This window comes from Aulonocara sp. 'chitande type north' Nkhata Bay, linkage group LG22, assembly GCF_057382095.1.
Source record: "Aulonocara sp. 'chitande type north' Nkhata Bay isolate Kocher_YH1m ecotype deep benthic linkage group LG22, A_spYH_male_GT1.1, whole genome shotgun sequence".
NCBI classification, from domain to species: Eukaryota; Metazoa; Chordata; class Actinopteri; order Cichliformes; family Cichlidae; genus Aulonocara; species Aulonocara sp. 'chitande type north' Nkhata Bay.
Window position 1 is genome coordinate 6,091,402 of NC_141364.1, and position 24,560 is coordinate 6,115,961.

Here is a 24,560-nt window from a genome sequence, read left to right on the forward strand (position 1 = left end):
CTATTACGGGATGACTATTCAAGGCCAAATAGCCCCCTGTTTCCTGGAAACAGCTGTAACCTCATGACGACATGGAGGCTGCGGTTCAGTTTAATAAATTGCTACTCTAAAATCTGGGCATACGTTTAATGGAAATCAGCAAAAAAAATAAAAAATTAAAAAAGGTGAGACGGCTCCAACATGCATGACAATGCGAGAATCCCTCTGCTGTAACTACGCAAAGTCAGCGACTCCATTTGAATAAATGCGATGCTGAAGAAGAAAGCAATCGCTCTAAAGTCTGATTAATTTGTTGGTCATTCAGTGTCTGTGCTTTTGGATCTGTGTGTGTGTTTGACAAACAGAGAGGCGATGTGAGGGTGGGTTTGTGTGGAAAAAGAGAAGCAGCTATATGAGGAAAGGAAGACAAAGCTAGACACATGACAGTAACACAGAGAGGAAGTCTGCGTGTGATAGACATGATACAAAGAGAACCACTTGAAGTAACTGCGACACAGATAACAGAGCACACATCTTCACTTCTGCCTCTGACCACAACGACTGAAGCTCACCTCAGCTCTGAGAGATCAGTCCAGTAACTGCAGGTAAGGACTCTGAACTTTGTCTGGACTTGTCAGATGACATTGTTACTTGATATTTCCCACTTATGACCAAAAGTTTTACATGTATTGTGGAGTTTTTACACACTTTGTTTTCTTACATCATCCAAATTTTTAAAAAGAAAAAAACAGGTAGGGTTTCCTTATATAATTCCTTAAGAGTTTGAGCTGTATATATTTGATTGAACTTACAATCGGGTGGTGGTTGTGATTGATACTAGACTAAAAAGGGGAAATATGTTATGATAATCTAAAGACTACACTCATAAAGAAAATGATTAAAGATTTGATGCATTAGATGCTACAGGTTCAGTAGGCAGAACACTTTTGAACATTTATCAACACATCCATTCATTTTATTAACCACTAATTCAGTGCAGGGTTGGGGAGGTAACCTACCTCAGCTGACAATGAGGGAAAGGTTGGGTACTCAGCAGTCTATCACAGGGACAACACAAATACATAAACATTCACACTGACAATCAATTTCTAATTATCAGTTGATCTAATGTATATGTCTTTAGACTGTGGGAGGGTGATAGAGCACCTGGAAAAACAGAACACGCATTACAAATACTTCAGAACTACCAACACCACAAACACAGTTAGTGACCCAGATTAGAGGAGGCTGTAAATCAGGTGTGAGCAATTAGTTTCCCCAAGAGGTCAAATGACAAATTGGGGCTGTTGTGGAGGCTTGCTTTAGATAATATGCCAATTTTATAAGCCGTGCAAGAATTATGGTAAATACTGATGTTTCAAACATAACATGCAGAAACAGCAGCTTGATTTCTAGTTATTACACAATGTTTTTGTGCATGGACAGTACCTTTTATGAAATTTCACCATGACTGTTTTTTTACATACAGGATACTATTAGAAAAGGCTACCACAAAAGACATCTAAGATTATGTCCACATATTACATATGTGTAATTGTGACCTCTACAAACCACACATTCAGGTTCCCTATATGTTAAATTTAAACACAGAGACACAGGGCAGAAAGTTCCCCTCTTTTTGTTAAAGATATAAGCTGCTCAAAAAAATCTGTTGTCTGTTTCTGTGATAATGTCAAAATAATTCAGTACTGTAAATGCATTATTGTATGCATTTACATACATGATCATCACATTGATGATCACATTGTTGTGTGATCATCAAATAAAAGATGGCATACAATTTCACTTCCTTGTAATTAACATATATTTGAAATAAATTGATTCTACACATTTGATCTATCAGTTACTTCTGTAGCACCCGTGAAAGTGAATAATTATCAGGTAACAAGATACCTCAAGGCTACAGTCCCACAAACTGGAACAAATCCCTGTCATAATGAATGCACAAGCATATTTGTGTGTGTGTGTGTGTGTGTGTGTGTGTGTGTGTGTGTGTGTGTGTGTGTGTGTGTGTGTGTGTGTGTGTGTGTAAGTATGACCACAAAAGAACACAAAGCCAACAGCGAAGCTGAAAGCCAGCACTAGGGGAGCTTCATTCAGTGGGTTGGAAATAAGTATGAGCACAAGCTCAAAGCCTGACAGTTAATCGCTGCTTTAGTTACCCGATGAATGCATGTGGTCAGCATACTCACCTTTAGCATAACTCTGGTTCTTACCTGTTAGCCTTCTGCTTTCTTTGCAGGGGATTGCCAACAGCTACTGTCTTGTTCAAAGCAGCAGTTTTAAATAAAATAAAATAAAAGTAATGTTCACATTTCCACTCCTCATAAACTGAAGGCTGCTCTCTCATTTTCTGCCTCACTGCATGCAAATGGAAAGCAGCTGATTGTAACAGCGATTCTGTCTTGAGGATAATTAAAGAATTCATTGCAGGCAAAAAAAAAAAAAGTTTGACTTGTGGCTGTAATGTGATTACTGTAATTATTTTTACTACATTATTGTGATACTTGTGTGATTTTCAGTATTACAGAAAAAATTATATTTTTACTTTTTGGTAATGATGCATTTGCATTAAAGCTCCCCGTTCCTTCTCTTATTGTATTTAAAGCTGTTGGCAGTAGAGAAAAGGTACCAAATTCTGTAGTTTTGTCATGAGGACAAAGTCTGACTGTGTTTAGTTTCACTGCAATCCATGCTGTACAGCAGGAGTGGACTAACTGACCAAACAAAGAGTAATGTTTCTGTCCGTAGATCAGAGTTAAAAGCTTTAATAGGTACTTTGTCACACAGCTGTGGGACTGTGCTAACAAAATGAGGGCTTCGCCATCTCTAAAGGCAAATAGAAGGCTCCTAAAAGCCTAAATGTATTGCACATGCACTCACATGCAAGCTGGAGATCAGCTTCTAGTTCAAAAGACACTGTGCCATGTACAGTGAATCAAAACAAGAACAATGAGCATGACATTACACACAAACAGTCTGTATCCATTAAATGTTAGAAAAGTGATTACGTTTTTCATATGTTAAATTTGCAAACTCGGGGAGATTTTTGTGTAAATTAGTTTAAAAACAAACATCAGCATTAACATGAGCTGTGACTCTCTGAGTGAAGACGAACAGTATCAGAGGCCTGAAATTGAAAACTCCCATCAATCATTTTATAACCATCTGTAAACTGAATGTGCAGCATTATCTACGTTTTTAACCACTTTCAGAGATGTCCTGATAAGTCTTGTATCTTCTTTGCTGCATTTGCACATTATCTCATTATCTCCCATATCAGAAACATCCTGTCTCAGAGTGATGCTAATAGACTAGTTCATGCATCTATTATTTCTAGAATGCAATAATTTATTATTATCGGGATATCCTAAAAATTCCATAAAACCTTCAGTTCATCCGACAGAGCACGCTGCTTTAAGACTGCTGGTTTATTTATCGTTCTGAGGATATTTAACATTAGAATCGGAAGTCGGTCCTTCAGGTTTCAGGCTCCTCTTCAGTGGATCCAACTCCCAGTTTGGATTTGGGACTGTTATCGTGATTTTAGTGCTTCATAAATAAAATCTGAATTCAACTAAACTGAACATAATCACATCCACAACACGTTGGGTGAGAGAAACAGGTAAAATGGATTTAATGTTCTAATCTTTGGCACAATGAAAATAAAATCAGTTTAACTGCTATAAATCAATAAAAACGTGTTGGTACATACAGGCAGGATTTACTCTAAATATGTCATTTTATCACCTCACTTTACATAAAAGCAGCAGTGTCCATGCTTCACCACCCCCCACACCCCCCCAACTCAAGCTCTCAGTCGGATGGTCACGCAAAGCAAACGTAAGGAAACACTTTGTTACAGCAAAGCGAATCTACAAGGCAAAACAGGATTTTCACACTTCCTGTCAGTGTTTGATCTTACTTTTTGCAGTTGTAGAAACACAAAGATTTGATGATTTAAATTCTATTTAAATGTTTTCTACAGTTTATTTACTCTACAGCCTGCCTCTTTGTCTGCGTGCCTCAGATGCAAAACACCTCACACGTAAAGGAAATGACATTCAGAGCTTCTTTTCATCTCTTTCGTGTTTTGTGAAGTCTGTGGTTGGCTGCTGACTCTCCTGCTGGCAAACCACATCAACTGTGTGTCACCTATGTGCGTAAAAAAAAAAAGTCCGACATATTTTTTTTAAATTTTCTTTATAATCTGGTCATTGCAGCCATTCACCTTTAAAAGGTTTTAGCAAGAATGTTAATTTTAAAAGAAATATAAGAAGCCTGTTTACATGCTCTACAGCCATAAAAGTAACCAATCGTGTTGTATTAAGATCACGTGCACTTTTCTGCTGAACAGCTGCAAGTATGTTATCAGATTAGTAGCCAACTTTCAATTTAACACTTTTACTAATGAAAATGTATAAACAAAATGGTTTTCTGATCAAAAAGGCAATTCTCTGAAAAATACCAGTAAAACAGGTAAATTGAAAGAAAACATCTGTGCAGGAGATGTTTTGGATGGATGGTAACAAAAACACTTCTCAGATTGTTTTCAGATTCTCAGATGAATTCTAAAACTATGTTTTGCTTGACTTGATTTTGCTCATTATTTAAACTAAGATAAGCTGTCTATCTGTCAAGGTATGGAGAAGAGAGGACCTAATGTGAGAAACAGGCAGTTTCAAGCTGTTTCTAGGAATGAGGAAAAAACATAAAGGAAAAAGGCCACAAACCAAAAAATTAATCCAAACACACACATAGTAATTCACAAATGTCTTGACAAAGGGCAAAGGGAAGAAGATATAAAATATGAAACTGAAATAGTAAACAAGAATGAACTAACATGGGGGGAGGCATAACAGGACAACAGATAAGCCCAGTGACAGAGTAAAGACAGAAAACAAAAACATGCAGAAGTTAAAGTCCCTTTATAAACAGATCGTGTTAAACGGGAACCAAACCAGAGAATCGCAGTCATTCCCAAGAAAACCACAAAGTTAAAACTGGAATCAATGACATGAAAAGAAATATAACTCACTGTTAAAATAACCAAGAAATCAACAAGTTTGACAAACACAAAAAATCTAAACACTAATGACTATAACAGTATCTCATGTAGCAACATAATCTCACAGCAGTTTTTGGAAAACGCAGCTATAAGCTATTGACTGTTTTTAGGCTATTTTCTTTCTGACCGTACTTGCTGGCACACGGTTACACTATATATTAAATATGAGTGTGAATTCTTTAAAGCACTGGTAGAAATCTGTGGTTTGTTAAGCATTTGTATCTGCTGTCCTTCACAGACTGATGACACACTTCCTCAGTCACATTATCTCTTGGGTTTAAAAAGGTCAGATGACGCCTCCTCTGATCTCGGCCATCTTGGCTGCTATGTGAACAACTGAGCCATTGCACTTTTTGGTTTGTCCTGCAGACCAACTTTTTTTTAACCCACAGTAACCCATATTTCAGACAGCCCAGCCAATTCAAAAACAAGTCTTACACAGTCCTGTCACATTTTAATCTAATAATTTAGCTTCATTAATTCTTTTTTTCTTTTTTAAGTTTTTTAGTTTAGTCTCAGAAAGTTGATTTTGTTCATCTGGACGTAGCGTCGTCAGTGAGACGGGTTCACTGAGAGGACTTCATCACTTGCAGTCCACTCACTCTTATCATCATGGCCCTGTCAGGCCACAGCCCACACTTTTGATATTGCTGCATTAGGGGAATTTCTTCAAATCTACCACAAATGTACAGTTGAATTTCAGCGTAAACAGCCTCAGAGCCACTCTGAGCCCACAAAACAAGATTCTGAAACTAGAGCCATTTAATTACTTTAAATTTTTCATGAAAATGTCCAAAAGGATAAAATGTTGAAGTGATTTGTAGACAAAGAATATGGTTATGGAAGAACACTTCTGGTTATCATTTAGTCCTGCAACTTAAAAACAGAAGGAGCAAATCTGAGCTTTTTTTCACACTTTGTCAGAAACTGAATTAGTCTAATTATTTTTTGAAACCCTAATTTCTTCCTACGAAGATTTCATTACCGGCTGAATGATAAACAAGTCTAGGCATGGATGTAAAATGCCGTTTATCTGGTTTACAGAGACATTCAGACACAATGCAGGGTTTTTACTGTTTTGTTTTTTTATCTGTGGTTGAAGTAGGCTGTGCACTCACTGCAGTGCCATGTTCATTTCCCCTTGCAGCAGCTTTGCTTCTCTAAACAGCAGAAACCATGTTTGTGCTCGACAGCTGGGCTCTTTTTCTTTAAAGCTCAACAGTATTTGCTTGCAGTGGTAAGATCACTTTTTCATTTATGACCTCTGGAAGCACATTTTATCAAGTAAGGTTTTGTTAATCTTGTGCTGCACTTCATAGCTTTGTGCTGAGGCCACCACAGTTGTTGATTGTTTTGTCGGCACTTTCACTATAGCTGAGCTAAATCAAATTTATCTAAACTGACTCGGGTCTTTGAGGGTTCCATGCATTTATTCTGAAAGAAACTCGGTCTCCTCATTAGAATCATAATAATTTTGATTTTAGACTTTTTTGGCCCTTTAAACTCTCATTATCAGACCTTTGTCCTAGAGTGACAGCTAAACATGTGCATTGAGTGTGTTTAAAAATGTAAATCTGTAACTCTTCTGAAAATTGTGCCAGGAACAACATCCTATAACCACTGTTAAAGATAATATTAGCAATGACACATTTCTAATGTTTAAATGACAAAACAGTATGCAGTAAGGTGTCTGGAGATCTCAAAGTATATAAAGACTCTTCACACACCCCACAAGCCACTTGGTACCATTTCGGCAGTTTTCTGAGCAGGTCAGGGGATTTTTTTCCACTTGCACGGGAGGTCTGTGGAAAGTGTTTGAAGTGCCTGAAATATTTTTAGCATGTAAGCAACATAGTTAGCAACACTGCACTGCATTAGTGCACATATAGAGAAGTCTCTAAAATATTAACTGACCAAGAACTTTCAGGAAGGAAATAAGACATGCTTCTGAAAAATTTCACCTACATGTGAATAATGGAGAAGTGTAAACACGACTGTGCAGATAATCTGCCCGTATGTTATGGGACGAAAGAAACTGACTGGCTGTTTTCCAGTGTTTAAAATACCCACACCTGTGTAATATAACCGTTTCTGATGAATGCTGGATATTAAAAAGTGTGATATATGTCCATATCTGATCTTTGATAGGTGTTTGTTTAACTTGTGCATCATGCATCGTATAACTTAATCGTATACCTATGAGACTAATGAATGTATACATTTATCTACTTAAAGTGGTTCTTATTCTGCTTTTCATTATTTTCTGTCTTATACCGTTATAATCATGCAAGCTCAACTTTAATATGACTTCAAATACAGTTGTCTCTGTATATACACAAGTAACCTGTGTCTCGATAAGCAGTGTTGAGAGGACTGTAAAGCGAGACAAGCACACAGCCAAAAAGCCAAAAACCTTTATTTAGTTAAAGGGAAACACAGGCATCCATAAAACACACAGGAGCTAAACTAATACTTTGGAAAAACTCAGGAGCCAACCAGAGCAGAGCCTTAGTGTGTTCCAGAAAGAGAGTTTACTTCAACTCTGAGTCAGTTACGGCGTTACAGACTCTGTGAACTTAACTGGATAGTTTCTCTTTGAGTTTATCTCTGATTCCTTCCTTCCTGCTGCTCCTGCCGCTGTCAAAGTTCAGAGCGAGGTGAATTATTCTGCAGAAATTGATCCTGATATCCCAGTAAAATGTGGGTTTGTTCCACTGACAACTTCATGGTTAATAAAAATAGTAAGTGTGGGAACAATGATTACATCACTGATTTATTCTCAGCTCAGAGTTAAATCTTCAGACTATCGGACAGTTTCCTTGCAGTGGAACTGAAAACTCAGAGTTCCTGATTAAACTCAGATTGTTCAGTCTGCTTCCTGGAATACGGACTAAAAAAGACAGGAGTGAAAACGAGACAGACAGTCACAGAAATAAACTGAAAACAAGAGAAAAAACAAAACCAACAACCAAAGTAAAACAGGAAGTGAACAGACAAGCAAACAGGCAATACTAAAAAAAAGAAGACAGTAAAACAGAAAAAGGAATATTAAACATTTAAAACCATCTATAGGAGAACAGGATTATAACGTATAAAGACAGAGCTGAAAAAGAGTGGAAGGAAAAAATATATATAGATATACATATACACACATAAGCAGCACGGTGAGCTCATGATTAGCACTGTTGCCTCACAGCAAAAATGTCCTGGGTTTAAATCCACCATCTGCATCATTGCATGTTCTCTTTGTGTCTGTGTGGGTACTCACAGGTACTCCAGCTTGGGGTTAGGTTAATTGGTTATTCTATATTTCCTATAGGTATGAATATGATGTATAAAACAGGGCTCCAAAACTAAAAAACAAACTAAAACTCGGGGATCTGCAGAGCCATGTGAAACCATGGACCTGCTCTAAACATTTTTCCTGCTCTTTAGTCTTTAGGATGTCAGCGAGGTCATATGGTGATCTCATGCCTAACTTTATACAGATAGGCTCCGTCAATCAGAAAAAAGTTGGTTTATAGGTGGAGTCTGTTAATCTATATTTGTTTTTAATATAGACTCTTGTGTTTTCTTCCCGTCTCTCGGTTGAATTACACAATAAGTAACATGCCTGACATTTTGGCCCTTTTCTGTTTTCTCTTTTCCAGCCACACAATGTTTCCAAATACTTCTCTGCCCACCCACACACTCAAGTCTTCTAAGGATGACCAGGCGGTGGACATTGATGCCATCATGGACAATGTCAGCATCATCCTGTACACACTGACTGTTGTACTCGGCATCACAGGGAACTCTGTGGTGATCTGGGTGGCTGGATTCAAACTTAAGGTAGATATGGAGTGTGTCATATATTTGAAATAACTTAATATTTACAGTTTAATATTTTACAACTCCCTATAAGACTGCAGGTTTTCACTGCAGGTAACATGTATGTGTAACATTGCATGTGACAAATAAAGGCGGGATTTATTGATTGATTGATAAGCGTCAGTAACATTTGGGTAATAACATATTGGGATAGAAGACAGCACAGATATGTGACTTTGTCAGTGTCACAGCACCAACACAGGAAACCCAAAGCAACTTAAAATAAAAGAAAACAACAACAACAATTTGTCCCCTGCTTGTAACTTTTGCAGGGAGCTGTAACCGGGATAATTCACTTGAGTATAGGGGCTCTTTTCTTTGTTACATAACATAAGATTCACACTCATATAAACACTAGCTGTTTTTGCTAATGCTAAAACTTTGTAAGATGATTTAAAATGTGGGATTATTCATGAAAAGTGATACAAATTAAAAATGCAATTCTAGTCAACGTTTTATCTCACGCAATCCTTTTTTAATTTAACCTTCAAAATAGGCAAAACTCGCGTATAAGGAAATCAACTTAAGTCCTAAAAAGCTTATGTCCAAGTGTGTCATAGCTAAAGAAATAAGAGTTTGGCAAAGGGTTAACAAGAGAAGTAATGATCAGTGAGCAGAAACTTGGCTCTGTGAAGAGAAAGAGGAATAATAATGTCACGTCTTGTCTTGTCTTGAGAGTGTCGATGGAGAAGTACAGAGACAGTCAGAAGTAGTTGTTCTGTATCTTTGTGGATTTAGACAAAGCATATGATAGGTTCCATGAGAGGAACTGTGAAACTGTATGAGGAAGTCAGGAATGGTAGAGAAGTATGTGAGGGTGGTGCAGGACATGACGACATGAGGACAGTGAGATGGTGGTAGGATGTGTGATAAGAGTTACAGATGGGTTGAAGGCATCAGGAATCTGGGCCCTTTTTGTTTGAAGTACTGCTGGACAGGCTGAAAGATTAAGTCTGGCAAGAGTCTCTGTGGACTGTGATGTTTGCAAATAACATTGTGATCATAGTGAGAGCAAGTGAGCCTGGAGAGGTGGAGGTATGCTCTGGAGAGATGTGGAATGAAAGTCAGTAAAATCAAGACCAAATACATGTGTGTGAAACTGATGGACATGCAGGGAGTCGAGATATTTGAACTCATCTGCCTTCACTACCTGTGTTCAACTATCCAAACTAACAAGAAAAAACAGAGAAGAAGAAAGTAGCAAGAGTGAAAGAGGAGATTTACAAGAGAAGGTTTAGTGAGACATGCTATGATTAATGGTTTGAATACAGTGACATTAACGAAAAGGCAGGAGGCTGAGTGAAGTGCTGAAGATGCCAGGATTTTTATTGGGAGTGATCAGAATGAACAAGATTAAAAATTAGTGCAGCAGAGAAACAGCTGGGGCTGAGCAGTTTGGAGGCAAAGGGGGAAAAGATGAGGAAAAGAGGAAACCCACCAAGGAGGCGAATCATTGTGGTGAATCCTAAAGGAATCCGTGAATCTGTAAGAAGAAGAAATTATGAGGAATTACTCACAACACATTATGCCTGACTGGGGATTTGTTGCTTGTAAAAGTGGATAGTGTGGCTAAATATATATATATATATATATATATATATATATATATATATATATATATATATATATATATATATATATATATATATATATATATATATATATATATATATATATATATATATATATTTATTTATTTAACTAACAGTTTTGAATGTGGTCAGTCCACTGAGTAGTCAGTTGTTATTGTTGCAAACATATCGATCCCCTCTACCTGACCCAATAGGACATGGTTAACACTTTTCTCAAGGTACTTACTTTACCCCTGCAGGACAGCACTAGTAATGGGTGGTTACCAGGTTTAAGGCCAAACTGTTTCCAGGTAAAAACAGCAGATGAGGGCGCGTACTAGTGATGCACAAATGATAATGGCAATTCAGTGCCATCAAAATCAGGTTACATGCTTCATTTAAATAATGGCTTTGATTTTCTTTATGTTCCTGTTATCATTGTTGTTTTATTTTCTTCTTCATCCACAGCCAAAGGTCACCAACGTGTGGTTAGTGAATCTGGCGATAGCAGACCTGATCTTCTGCTTTACACGAGTTTTCTCTCTCACTAAGAAGCTCTTCTTTGAGCACTGGCCTTTTGGTCTCTTCGTCTGCAAGTTCAATGGCTTCTTCAAATATGCCAACATGTTCTGCTCTGTCTTCCTGCTGGCTGTGATCAGTCTGGATCGAGTGCTCTGCATCTGGCAGCCCGTCTTCACAAAGCGTCGACGCACCATGTGGGTAGCGAGGATGGTGGCGGTCTGCATCTGGATCGCAGCGATCCTCTTAAGCATTCCCTACTTCATCCATCGCCAAGTCTACCTGGGCAAGAAGAACCTGAGTAAGTGCTCTGTGGATCCGAAGGAGAAGGCAGAGGGGTACAACAGCACCAAAGCTGCTCTCTACTCCATCCGCTTCCTGTGTGGCTTCATAATTCCCTTCATGGTGATTCTGGTCTGTTATATCTTGGCCGCTGTAGGAATCAGACGCACCCGCCTGTCAGGGAAATCCCGCCCCCTGCGTATACTAGCAAGTTTGGTCATTGCCTTCTTCCTGTGTTGGGCACCTTACCATTGCCTCTTACTGGTGAAGATGGTGGACAATAAAAATGCAGTGGTGAAAATCTGGTACCCTGTAGCAAAGGGCGTTGCCTACTTTAACAGCTGTGTGAACCCATTGTTGTACTTCTGCATGGGGCTAGATGTGAGGGGGCGATTCAGGCAGAGTCTGATGGGTGTTTACAAAAGAGCTCTTGCAGACGATGTTGATGGACAGACAACTCACTCCAACGATCGCTCTTTGGATGAAACCTCGGTGTCAAAGCACAGCACTCTCATAGCGGCGGGATCAGGTCTGACAGCAATGGGTGTGGCTAAAGTTTAAGTTTTCCCTCTATTGATCCTGAAGCTTGCAGGACATGTTTCAAACCTATGACAATATCATCATTATATGATACGTACACTGGTAATGAAATAAATAGAAAGTCTTCACCTATGATTGGATTGATCCACAGTGGCTCAAAAAAAAAGGAGCTGTGAGAAGTGTTCGTGTCCACCTTAACCTGGATTAGCTGGGTTGATGTATCACAAGAGAGGATAAGGACAAAATGAGTATATTAGATAAATTATCAAACTGACACCCCTCCATGATATCAAAGTACTACACGATTGTGGTATTACTATCCACACCAACCTAGGGACTAAAGAACCAGATTTAAACAGGTAAGTTTATATGGATAAAATAATTCAAGAAAACAAAGAAAAAATATGTTTAGATTAGACAAGAGGGCAGCATACTAATAATCAGCTAATGCTAACAAGCTTGAATAGCTGGGGTCACACACTGACACAGAAGCCTGTCAGACAATGCTCAATGATATACAGACGTCTTGGACAGCCTGCTTGTACAGTTACTGCACAGTTTTATTTTTCGTGTTTGTTTTGTTTGTTCAACAAAGAGAAAATAGTCTACTGTTGTTTACTGATATGGAATTTTTATGTTAATAACTGCAACTTTTTTGTAACTAAAGCCATAATTAGCATCCAACCACCAAACAAAGGGTTATTTATTTATTTTATCCATTGATTAATATCAGTAAAGTGTAAAAGTAAGATGTGAAGGATAGCGATCTAAATTATGCCAAGTAGTAGAATGCAGTCTAATGCAGTCCACTCCTCTTTTGGTCTTTAGGTTTTTCTACAAGCATATAAGCAGAATAGTTCATCTGTACCTATACGGTTTTGAGCAGGACTTATTTGACTCCAGATGAAAAGTGTACTTAAAAAAATAAAGATGGTCACTTTGTACTTGATTTCTGCATAGTGGGCAAAAAATATTAAAACAACTAATGTTGTAATTCAAGTACTGGGACACTCCTTCTTTCACATTTTCCTTCTCAAACCAGATTTTATTTCCTGGTGGTGCATTTGAAAAATTCCAAAATGTGAGCAAGTCATTTTTGAAAATATTTATTTTTAAGAAAAAGCTATTGTGTTGATATATTGCAAAGCTGTTTTACATTTTATGTTGTTCAAAGTGGGCAGCACGTGATATAGTGGTTAGCACTGTGGCCTCACTCACAGGCCAGTGTGGAGTTTGCTTGTTTTTCCTGTGTTTGTGTGGGTTCTCTCTGGGTACTCTGCGTTCCTCCCACAGTCCACAGACATGCAGATAGTGGTGTTAGGTTAACTGGTGACTCTATATTGCCCATAGATGTGAGTGTGTTAGTAGAGCCTTGGATGTCACATTTCTGAGTTGTGTTTTTGAACATGTAATTGAAGTCACAGAAGAAAAGTGGAACTGTGATGAAGCAGAGGGAAGTGAGACTACTAAAAGAAAAGCCAGTAATAGCTTTAGTCATGACTCTGTCTTGTGTATAGAGGTCATTCTGAAAGTTAGATGAATGGAAACTGTGCAGTGTACCAAGCTGCATCGTGTGGTTTTTGTTTTTCGTTACCATGAGAAATGCGTCAAAAGTATTTCATCCATCCTGTGTGTATCTTACTGCTACTTAAGAGGGAGAGTGGGCTGAGACTTTTATGGCAGTCAAATATTATGAACATGGAATCTAGTTAATATCAATCCATAGCAACCAGCCTATAAAACACAGCACCAGAGTATTTACTCAGCTGCTTACACATCACTACCTCTGTTTACAATAAAACCGTTTATCTGAAACCTGCTGTTCCTTTTGTTTAATAACATTTCTGCCATAAAAATATGATTAAAGCTAAACAGAGTAGCTGCAATGATGTGCACGTGGGTTTTTGTAAATAACTGAAATATAACATATGACTTTGTAAATAGCACTGTCTATGGGATTATATTGATAAAGTTTAATTTTGAAGTGTCATTGTGCGAAGGTCTGCAATATGTCTGTGCTTTAAGAAACACAGTGTTCATTAAAAACTGAAAAAATAAAATTGCTTTTGTGTTTTATGTTTACAATAAAAAGCTCAACTACTAATTGAAATCCTTCTGACATTCAGTGTAAATCACACAGGAAGTAAACGTGTTCAAGTTGTATTATATGGACGGAGATATTTCTCTTTGACATAGAGCACCAGAGTTTGCTTCCTTTTACAGATTTGCCACTGAATTTCCACAACCATAACCTTAACCATACTGAAGCTAACATGCACAGACAATAACACTAACATTCAGCTTATAAACTATATTTTATACCTTTGTGGAGATGAACAACATCAGTGTTCTTGTCTGGGGATATGTAGGTTAAGACATAAATTACAATGATGTAAGATTAAGACATACTTCATCACATGACCTGGTTCTTTGGCTTTTGGCATCATGAAGAGAAGCTGGGGGTTATCAGACTCTTCTACTGTGTTGAACTGCCATTTATGAATTCTGGAGGGCAGTACAATGTAAAAACTTTTATTTGGCCCTTTGTCAGTTACATTTCTTAAAGAACAAATAACTACTCAAACTGAACAAAAGTGGCACTTTTTATTTTGCTTCAAATAAATCTCTAAATGAGCAACTTGACTTTCTGTCTTGAAAAATTGAAATGGAGCTAAGCTCTAGATTCCCACTGGCCTCATTGTGGTGTGGCTCAGCCCTAAACAAGCTGGCTAAATCAAAACGAAACTACGTATTGACAAGTATCTTGCCTTCAAACAGAAAGCTATAATATGTGAAATGAAATGGGGGAAAAAAGCAAAGAGGATGTGATCTGATTATTTCTCCGAAACCACTGTTCAGAAGAAGCTTTCAGGAGAAGAGGAAGCTTTTATTTAGAAGAACATTATTACAGACACTGTCCTCATTTTGGATATTTCTTGTCTGCTACTTTCACTGAATCAGACTTTAAAGACTTTGAAGCCATATGTCACAGTGGCTGGTGTCCCCTTCTTAGATATAATGCATGTGCACATACTACCACCTATATATGAAGTAGTGGATTACAGTTTCTGTAGTTTACACATAAAAACAGTCAAAGATTTTATGTGTAACTAAAAGTAAAATGTTAAATGTGTTTGGAGTACCTCTGACTTGGTAACAATAGCCAAACCAAAATTTTCATATTGATGCCAATACTATTATTTGGCGTGAAGGCTGCCACATAAATTGGTTCAAATGTGAAGGAGGGAGGAGGAAAATGCTCTACTTCGACTCGTAACAAATCCTTTAACATATTTTACATTTTTTGTGAATGAGTTAATGTTGTTTGCTCGTTGGGTGTTGTTTTGAAAGTACCTGGAGTTGGGTGAACATCAGCACCTTTAACTAATATTATTTTTCTATTATGTTCGAGTCATGAAGTGTTATAAATACAGGAAATATCCAGATCCAATTTTAAAGCTAAAAATAACATTTAAAGTAAGTTAAAAATCAAATCAGTGTCATTGTCAGGGCTCTGTGTGCGAGCAGGCGGCGAGGAGGATCCAATAGTGATGGGACGTTCTGTATCGAGGCTTCGAAGCTTGTGTCGAGTAATGGAGGGGGCGTTTCCGCCATGCGCGTATCGAGGCTTGCTTCATTTATGGGAGGAGCTGAAAATGATGACGTCCGAAGCCTCGCTGCCCGGCTGTTCCACGTGACTGGTTCATGAAGTGGTTCGAACTTTGCCGCGAGATATGACAGCGATATAAACCCCTCAGACTTCATTCAAAATGTGGGTGTTTGATGGAGAGTTGCAGTTAGTGAGAGTTTGGAGACAGTTTTGAGGTTTATGAGAGTGAGGAGAGAAAGTCAGGAGAGAATGGAGCCAGCTAAGAAGAGGAGGATGTCCTCCCCTGTGTTTTGATCTTATTCCTCCCAACAAGGTATGTAAATTTCTACAGAAGATGTATTTTCATAATACTGATGGTGCAATACAATTTATGTTAAGTGGCTTTACTTTTGTACAAGGTGAAGTGTTTGCTATGTGCCAGGGAGCTGGGATATAACAACAACACCTCATCCATGCTTAGGCACTACAGAGCTTTGCATGAGAATAAGGGGAACACCGATTGTGGAGCAAGACCAGGTGAGCCATCAAATGCAATGATAATATAGCATGCTGTAATGTTACTAAATGATATAACAATATTATACAGCTGTAATAAGTTACGTGTGTGATATTTATATTTGTGCTTTGTCTTTATTGTCTTTCCTCAGGAGAACAATCTCCAATAGATGAAGACCTGGTTAGCATGGTGATCGAGGACTCCCAGCCATTTAGCATTGTGGAGGACAAAGGATTTAAAAGATTTGTTAAATCATTAAATCCTAGCTATGTTCTCCCCACTAAAAAGGTCATAAAAGCAGTGAAAATTTAGTTTTTACAGAATAAAATGTGAACAGGCAGGACTGAGGCTAGCTGTCCATACCTCAACGTTACAAAAGCACAACCACTGTCCACACCCCAACCACACCTCACCTCACAGTAAATGATCATTTCCATTTTAAGCATTTCCAAATAATCATTTTCCATACTGCCAGTATAAATATACAAAGTATACTGCCATCACTACAATATACATGTTTTACACACTCCTTTTGTTGTTGACATTTACAGGCAGTGTGCAAGAGGCCACACTTCAAATTCTTGCCAACTAATATTTTTACGTCCTGTAGATGTCCTACTAGAGCAAATGAAGCTTCAAGACGCTTTGCGCTGGGGTGAACCAATTGGATGAAAAGCTTCAATGCTTCATGAAGCTTCATCTGCCCATCACTAGGATCCAAGCGCAGGACTCAGACACTGAACTGTAAATCAAACCTCAGCTTTATTGCTGGCATAAAACAAAAGAAGAAACTGAGCAATGGTACTGAACATGGAAAACTGCCACAAAAACACACATGCATGATCTGATGGTACGACGCAACACCAAGCATGGGAAAACACAGGGCTTATATACACAGGGTAGTAACGGGGGAATCTGCAACAGGAGGGAGACACAGCTGGGAGAGATCAGGGCTAACGAGACATGGGGAACAAAGCTGCACACACTAACATAAGAAAAAGACTTTCACAATAAAACAGGAAACATGAATCACAACTCAGAGACACGGACTCAACACAGAACGACAGAAAATGACACATGGAACTGAACTATATATGAAACCACAATTCCTAAACATGGTTAACAGAAACATGAAACTCAAATAATAATCATCACAACCACAACAAGAGAACAAGAAAACAATCCATGATGCAATCCATGACTCAAAATACTGTGACAGTCATACTCACTCCAAATGCCATGCACAGTAGCAAGGCGACAGATGTGATTCGGCACAACAGAAATAAACTGAATTGAAGGGAATTGAACCAATTTATTTTATTGCGTTAAAAAATGATTTTCAGAGCTTAATTTTCATTTGTTCAAAAGGATTTCTTTCTATAATACTGACACGTTGTGGCACCATTTGCACAATCATGGTACACCATGATTACATTTGTAGTTTATTATTAACAGGAACACAGTGGAAAGTATATAATTGGGATCATTTAAATGAGTGGTGGAAACCACTTCTTCTTCCACCTGTCATAGTAATATGCAAAATATGACAGTGAAGAGTCATCACGGTTCATGTGTGCTCACTCACTCACTCACTGACAATAATGGCTGATCACAGACGGCCAAGACACAGTTTATGACACATGTGGCAAGACCACAAACCTTGTCAAACACAAACAAAAGTAAATCATAACACAGAACATGATGATGAGATAACGAGGCAAACTGAAGAGAGGGATAAACTGAGAGGGATAGGTGCTGCTGAGGAAAGAAGTGTCACTCGTAGAGTCCTTTGGTGCTGCAGGCACTACCGCCTCACATCAATTCAGTTGGTCAATATTTAGTCAGGTAATGTTGTAGAGCATTTAAAGTGGATTATATAGAATAGCTTTCATTAAATTATACAGTATATCTGCAGTGAAGGTTAGGCTTTCAAAAATAAAAATACAACTTAAGAATATTTTATATATAAAATAGATAGATAATAATATGTAAATAGAAAATGTTTCCCAGCTTTATTATTATTATCAGTCACATTTGTTTTGACTGACTGCATTCTTGTATGATAATTCTTCATAATGAAACAATAAGAACAAGTAGTCTGATGTCTAGTATTCATTATGAATGTATCATTTGAAGTAACCTACTTTTGCTTTGGATTTTGCAAACACACTAAGGTTTTGTAGAAAGTATTTGTTTCAGATCAGTATCGTCGATATCAGCCTGAATTTTACTTGATATTAGACTGGAATGAAAATCAGTGGTGTCACACATCACTGCTAGATCTAGCTGTGTTTTAACAATGCCATTGGCATTTATCCACTGCACCTGAAAGAGGGTGCCTTTCAAATGGATGAGGAGTGGAAGAGCTCATGATCCAAAGCATACCACATCATCTGTAAAACACGATGGAGGCAGTGTGAAGGGTTGGCTGTGCATGGCTGCCATTGGCACTGGGACACTAGTGTTTTTTGTGACACAGGACAGAAGCACCCAAATGAATTCTGCGATGTTCAGAGACATATTCTGTTCTAATTGAGCTAATGCAGCTAATGCTAAATGCAGTCAAATCGATTGGGCTGCATTTCATAATACAGATGGACAATGACCCAAAATATCCAATCAAAGCAACCCAGGAGTTTATTAAAACAAAGAAGTGGAATACTCTTGAATGGCCAAGTCAGTCACCTGATCTTAACCCAACTGATCATAGATTTCACTTGTTGAAGACTAAACTTCAGACAGCAAGGCCCACAAACAAACAGCAACTGAAACCTGCTGATATGAAGGCCTAGCAGGGCATTAAAAAGGAGGAAACCCAGCGTCTGGTGATGTCCATGAGTTTAAGACTTTAGCCTTTCATTGCTGGAAAAGGGTTTTTAACGAAGTATTGTACATAGTTTCAGTTATTTAATTAGTCCAAATACTTTAGAGCCCCTGAAACATTTACAATTCATTGTAGTAACGTACAGAACCAAAATTATTAAAAAGTCTCTGTCCAGATATTTATGGACCAAACTGTATTTACATGTAATTATATCTGGTTTATGTTGTGAACTTGACTGGCATGCTCCAAAAATTATGTTAAGTATAGAAAAAAAAGAAAACAAAACAAAAAAAGACTAAAAGAAAGAAAAAAGAATAAAATGTTAGACTGATGGCATCTTGTAAACAAAAGGTCAAACTAAACTTGAAAACTAAAATCATTCTGGAAGAACACTTTCTGGGCATCAATTTAACTCTAGATTTTAGCAAAATAGCCTTTTGATCTTATTTCACACTTGCATACTGAATTGGTGGCACTAATCTATGGCGCTCTACTCACTTCCTTCAAAGTGTTCAGCACCTATGATACATGACTACATGAGTGAAAGCTGCAGGTCATTTGGTTGGAGCCACAATAATGTGGTTTCGGCTCAGGCTGATGTGGGCTGTGCATTCATTACAGAGCCATGTTCATTTCTTGACCGCAAAAGCTTTGCTTCTCTAAACAGCAGTGAGACAGTCTTTGTGCTCAATCGCTGGGACCTTTTCCAGTATTTGCTTCCAGTGGTAAGATCACTTTCTAATTTATGACATAACTCCTCCATTAACATGTCTTCAACCAAGGCTTTCATGTTACTCCTGGAAACAGTTAATTATTATAAAAATAATTATGTAATTTTCATCTCTGAGAATCAACAGGCATATCCTACAACTTCTGTTAAAAAATAATAGTAATAAAACGTTTAACCATTTTATTTTCAAAACCTTAGATCAGGAAACAGCAAACAAACATTGATCTGAATATCTCAGACTGGTGCCAGTGGTGACACAAGGTTGCAGGGTTTACGTAGGGAGGTGGCTGGAAACTATACTGGAAACTTGACTGGCATTCAAACAACTTTTTTAGGTTTTGCAAATTTCAAAACAATGCTGTGACACATGAGGGGTCGGAATAATGTAGCTCTGACAGCAATTTGTGGCTTTCTGAGCAGGACAGATCTGAAACCGTTTGTGGTGAACTACCATTCAAAGAGCCGCGGTGGTGTGCTAACACATCCTGTGGCATATTATTACACTTGCTGCTAAAACACCCAGATGTGTCCCACTTGTTTAAATCGATTTATTTCAATTTAATTACACAGTGGCAATTCACAACACCAGCTGCATCAAAGCACTTGACTTTACCTTACACTACCTCCTTTCAACAAGCCCTTGGTGATGGAGGGAAGGCAAAAAATAAAAACTTGTTTTTAACAGGGATAAACCTCCTGCAGAAGCAGGGTCATGGATGGGCAGTCTGCCATCAACCGTTAGGAATAAGGAAATAGCAAGCAGAAGGATATAGGACAAAGGACAGACAAGAGGAGGCACACTTAATAATGAATTATTACTGAAGAAATACTCACTGCGTCATGGGATGTCCCCCAGAAGCCAATGCTTGTTGCAGCATATTTAATGGATCACTTATCTCGAACAAACACTAGTAAGCCTGCTGTCCGAAAGAAATGAAATGTTAGATACTATGATGCTTTGAGATCTATAAGATAAGATGGGGCCTGGTTATGTAAAACTTTATATGTGAGGAAATTAAATTTTGGATTCTGTACGGTTAATTTACTTTTTTCTCAAAATGGATGAAATGCTTTGGCACATATTTACTAGTTAACAAAATAAGAATCTGGCTCCAGTTCCACACACTTAAAAATACAATCTGAAAAATGTTTTAACTGGTGGTGTTGCATTAAAAGCTGTTTGCTTTTCTGAAGAATTTCTGCAGACGGTTTTTGAGATGAGCAGCCTACTTTCTGTTTTCCCCCTTAACTGCAGAGCATTGAAAAGATGGTTCCTTGATAAAAAAAAAAAGAGCCATTTCTCTGAAACAGCAATGATAAAGACATGTAAATGACAAACAACTGATCAGATGTGCGCAGCAGTTTTTGATACCAAAAATCATTTCCCAAATTCTAAAACCACAAATGGTGTCAGTTATTACATCTTTAAAAAAAAAAAAAGTAAAAAGAAAAAGAAAACAACAATTGAGAGGGCAACATGGAAGGACAACAGCAAAACAAATAAGAATACTAACTAGGCTCACTAGCACTTGATTGGTCGATGACCTATTTACTCCAGAGCTATAACCACCCCAACAGTAGTACAACTGAGGCAGCTAAGCCAAAAAAACTGAAAGTCACCATACAAATACGCCATACAAATAAATAGATAGGAACTGAAACAGAGAAATGTGAAATTCAGTTCTTGGAAAATCATGAGGCTAAAAGGAAAATCAAAACTCAATAATGTTGCAAACACATCACTGGAAGAAAAATAAATAAATACAGTAATAATAAGGTAATGTGTCTCATCAGAGGGTGATGAGACACACTCGTCACCACTTCGCATCAGTGTGAGGATTTACGCCCTGTTTTTGCTGTTGTCCTGCATCCTGTTTTCCCCCTCTAGTGTGCTTTTCTATGTTCTGGATTCTGTTTTCTTTTGTTTGTGTGCATTTGTATTCTGTGGCTTCTGTGCCAGCTGTGAAAAAGGGGCTTATGTTTTAATAATTTATTTATGCATTTGGATCTTAATTCTGCAACCTCTGGCAGTATCTATGCTTGAACAGCTGTGTGTTTGATAACCAAGGAGGTTATGTGAATGTAGTTGTGTTCAGGAAAAAATAAAAGAAAACAAAACCAGTATGCATGCAGAAAGGAAGGTTTCTTAGCTCATTTCTTAAAAGGAAGATAAAGCCAAACACATGATTGGAAGAAATAGAGGAAGTGATGTGCATGTGTATAGAGTACTCGAATGTGACAGACAGTAGATAATAGCCGAACTTGACGTAACCACGGCACAGATGAACATGAGCGGATGCATCTTCAATTCTGCCTTTGACCACTGAGACTGAAGCAACTCCCCTCGGCTCTAACATCAGTTCAGCATTTCAGGTAAAAAAAACTTTATCTTGGTCAAATTTCTCAATTTATATTCCTCCATTAAGACAAACATTTGTTACAGTTACTGTAGTGTTTATTAACAGTATGTTTTTTTCTGCCTATTTCTCCTGCTTAAAATATTTTTTCACTCTATGTTATGTCATCAAATGGTGCTCAACCAGGAGCCTAACCTGACCAGGGGAGACATTGTGTTTTTACTCTTTGACTGAAGTCTGGCACACATTTTATTAACAACACATAAGTAAGTACAATTTATTTATATATCACTTTTTTATATATAAAAATCACAAAGTGCTTCACAATAAAATCAGAAATATCAATAAAATAATATAAAACAACGGAAAAAAATAATTTAGAGCTTGTTTCTAGAGAAATGTATTCAGAAATGTCTTCAATGGAGTCTAGACAGCGTACACACAACAGAAGAGAATTTTACAATTAAAAAAGAAAAAGATGTGAAAATTTAAACTATAGATTAACAGAACACACTTTTAAAAAAAACTGGAAAAATAACATATGTCTGATCATGCATTAGGACTCAGAAGATTTTCTGGGAAGAAACATTAGCTCAGTCACTAATATAAGCCACAGGAGAGGCCGTTAGAGGTTTGATGCACTCTAGTTTAGTCAGCAGTCAGACTTCTATGTGAACAGAGAGGCACTCTCAAAGTTGTGTGTTTCTTTTGTGGGTTTTTTTTTTTCTGTCTTTAAGTTGCCAAAAGATTTTTTGGAATGTGTTATTCCAGCCAAAATCTTTTCTCTTCTTTCTTTATTATCACATCTTTTTTGCTAATTTGCATTAAAACCATAATTCTGCTTGCTAAAGTTACTGAACATAACAGGTTTATTAAAAAACATATAATACATTCACAGACACTGATATGGTGAAACAAATTTTTGTCCCATTTCTTTAGAGTCTTCAGTTTAATCTATAATAGTGACACCTGATCAGATATGGATGTAAACTTTAATTTGAGTGGTTGGTAGGGACAGAAAACCACATGTTTTCTCATCTTGTAAACTGTATGGTCAAATCGTTCGTTGTTTGTTTTGCCTTTAACTGCAGCAGCTTTGTTTCCCAATAGAAAACACACTTAACAGCTCTTTTCCTATGAAGTGCTACTTACCCTCTTTCTATTTTTCCCCCCTCCACACACTCATTCAGCTGCATCATACATGCAATATGTTTTGTAGTTCATCTCCGGTTGTATTGAGCTACTTTTAGGACCCACTGATGGCTGGATTATTCTGATGAAATCTTGATACATAAAACCTTATATTGTGTAAGGAGCTTGGAAAAGAAAAGCATCTGGACTTCTTTAAGTTGCTTGAACATGTTTCACCTGTCATCCGAGAAGCTTCTTCAGTTCTAAGGGTCAAATGTGGAGAGTCCCAGATTTAAGCTCTGTGGGAGTAACCCACCGAGAGGGACAAAGGACCCCTAATGATGCTCTACCTATATCACATGAGTCAAGGTGTGAAAATGGGTGTAGGTCACAATCAGCCAAGGTTTTGGGTGAGCTCATTGTGAAACCTAGCCCCCACCCCATATGTGATTTCCTGAGGTCAGATGGCCCAGGATGTGAGTGGGCGTTACGGCGTCTGGGAAGGGATCTCAAAACTGGATTATAGATGGCAGACAGTTGGTGTTGTAGAGAGAAGAACACAAACCTGAGGACAGTCATACCCATTGTTAGCAGCATAAACTCAGCCACTTACAACATTTCGAAACACCTTGCTACCATCCTTGCACCTCTTGTGAGGAACACCCCACATCACATCAAGAACTCCACCGACTTCACCGACAAGGTCCAGAAACTTACCCTGGATTCAGATGAAACCTTTGATGTAGTCTCTCTCTTCACTTGGTGTCACCTATTGTAGCCAACCTTTACATGGAGGAAGTGGAAAGAAAAGCTCTTGGCTCCTTAAAGGGAGAGTACCCAGCCACTGGTACAGATATGTAGACGACACTTGGGTCAAAATCAAAAGACAAGAAGTGGAATCCTTCACTGCTCACATCAACGCTGTGGATAAAAACATCAAGTTCACCAGAGAAGACACAAAGGATAACTGTTTGCTTTTCCTGGATTGCGGCGTGCGCATTGAAGACAATGGAAGCTTCACCATTGAAGTTTACCGTAAGCCCACACATACAGACCAGTACCTCCTCTTTGACTCCCACCACCCTTTTTCACACCTTGGCTCATGCGATTAGGTAGAGGATCATTAGGGGGTCCTTTGTCCCTCTGGGTTACTCCCACAGAGCTTAAATCTGGGACTCTCCACCATTTGACCCTAGAACTGAAGAAGCTTCTCGGATGAGAGGTGAAACGTCTTCAAGAAACTTAAAGAAGTCTAGACGCTTTTTTTCCAAGCTCCTTAGACTACGATGACCTGGATGACTGAGAACCTTCACAGACAAAACCTTATATTATGTACATAATTATGTTTCTTTATTTAAACATGTTAAAATAATATAGCAAAAAACAAAATGATAATAAATGACGTAATGACGTTCAAAATGTCATGCACGGCTGTGTTGCAGGCAGAAGTGAGACCTAAACTCAGGACAGTGCAAAAAACAGAAACAAGGAACTAGGAGTGACGAGGGAAACAAGGTGTACAAAAAAAACCCCACACACACAACAAATAAGGGACGACAGGA

General features: G+C 38.0%; 1 protein-coding gene across 2 annotated transcripts; it reads left to right on the forward strand.

Moving 5' to 3' along the window:
- The first annotated feature begins 437 nt into the window (after positions 1-437).
- On the forward strand, positions 438-13,891 carry LOC147303326 (N-formyl peptide receptor 1-like). Of its 2 annotated transcripts, none has more exons than XM_086281004.1 (3): positions 438-584; positions 8,719-8,899; positions 10,978-13,891. In XM_086281004.1, exons 2-3 carry the CDS (start codon positions 8,726-8,728, stop codon positions 11,869-11,871), a joined length of 1,068 nt encoding a protein of 355 aa, XP_086137130.1. In that variant the 5' UTR covers positions 438-584; positions 8,719-8,725; the 3' UTR covers positions 11,872-13,891. The 2 variants fall into 2 exon arrangements, with proteins under 2 accessions (XP_086137130.1, XP_086137129.1); XM_086281003.1 differs by lacking the exon at positions 438-584 and adding an exon at positions 6,165-6,305.
- Positions 13,892-24,560: the final 10,669 nt, after the last annotated feature.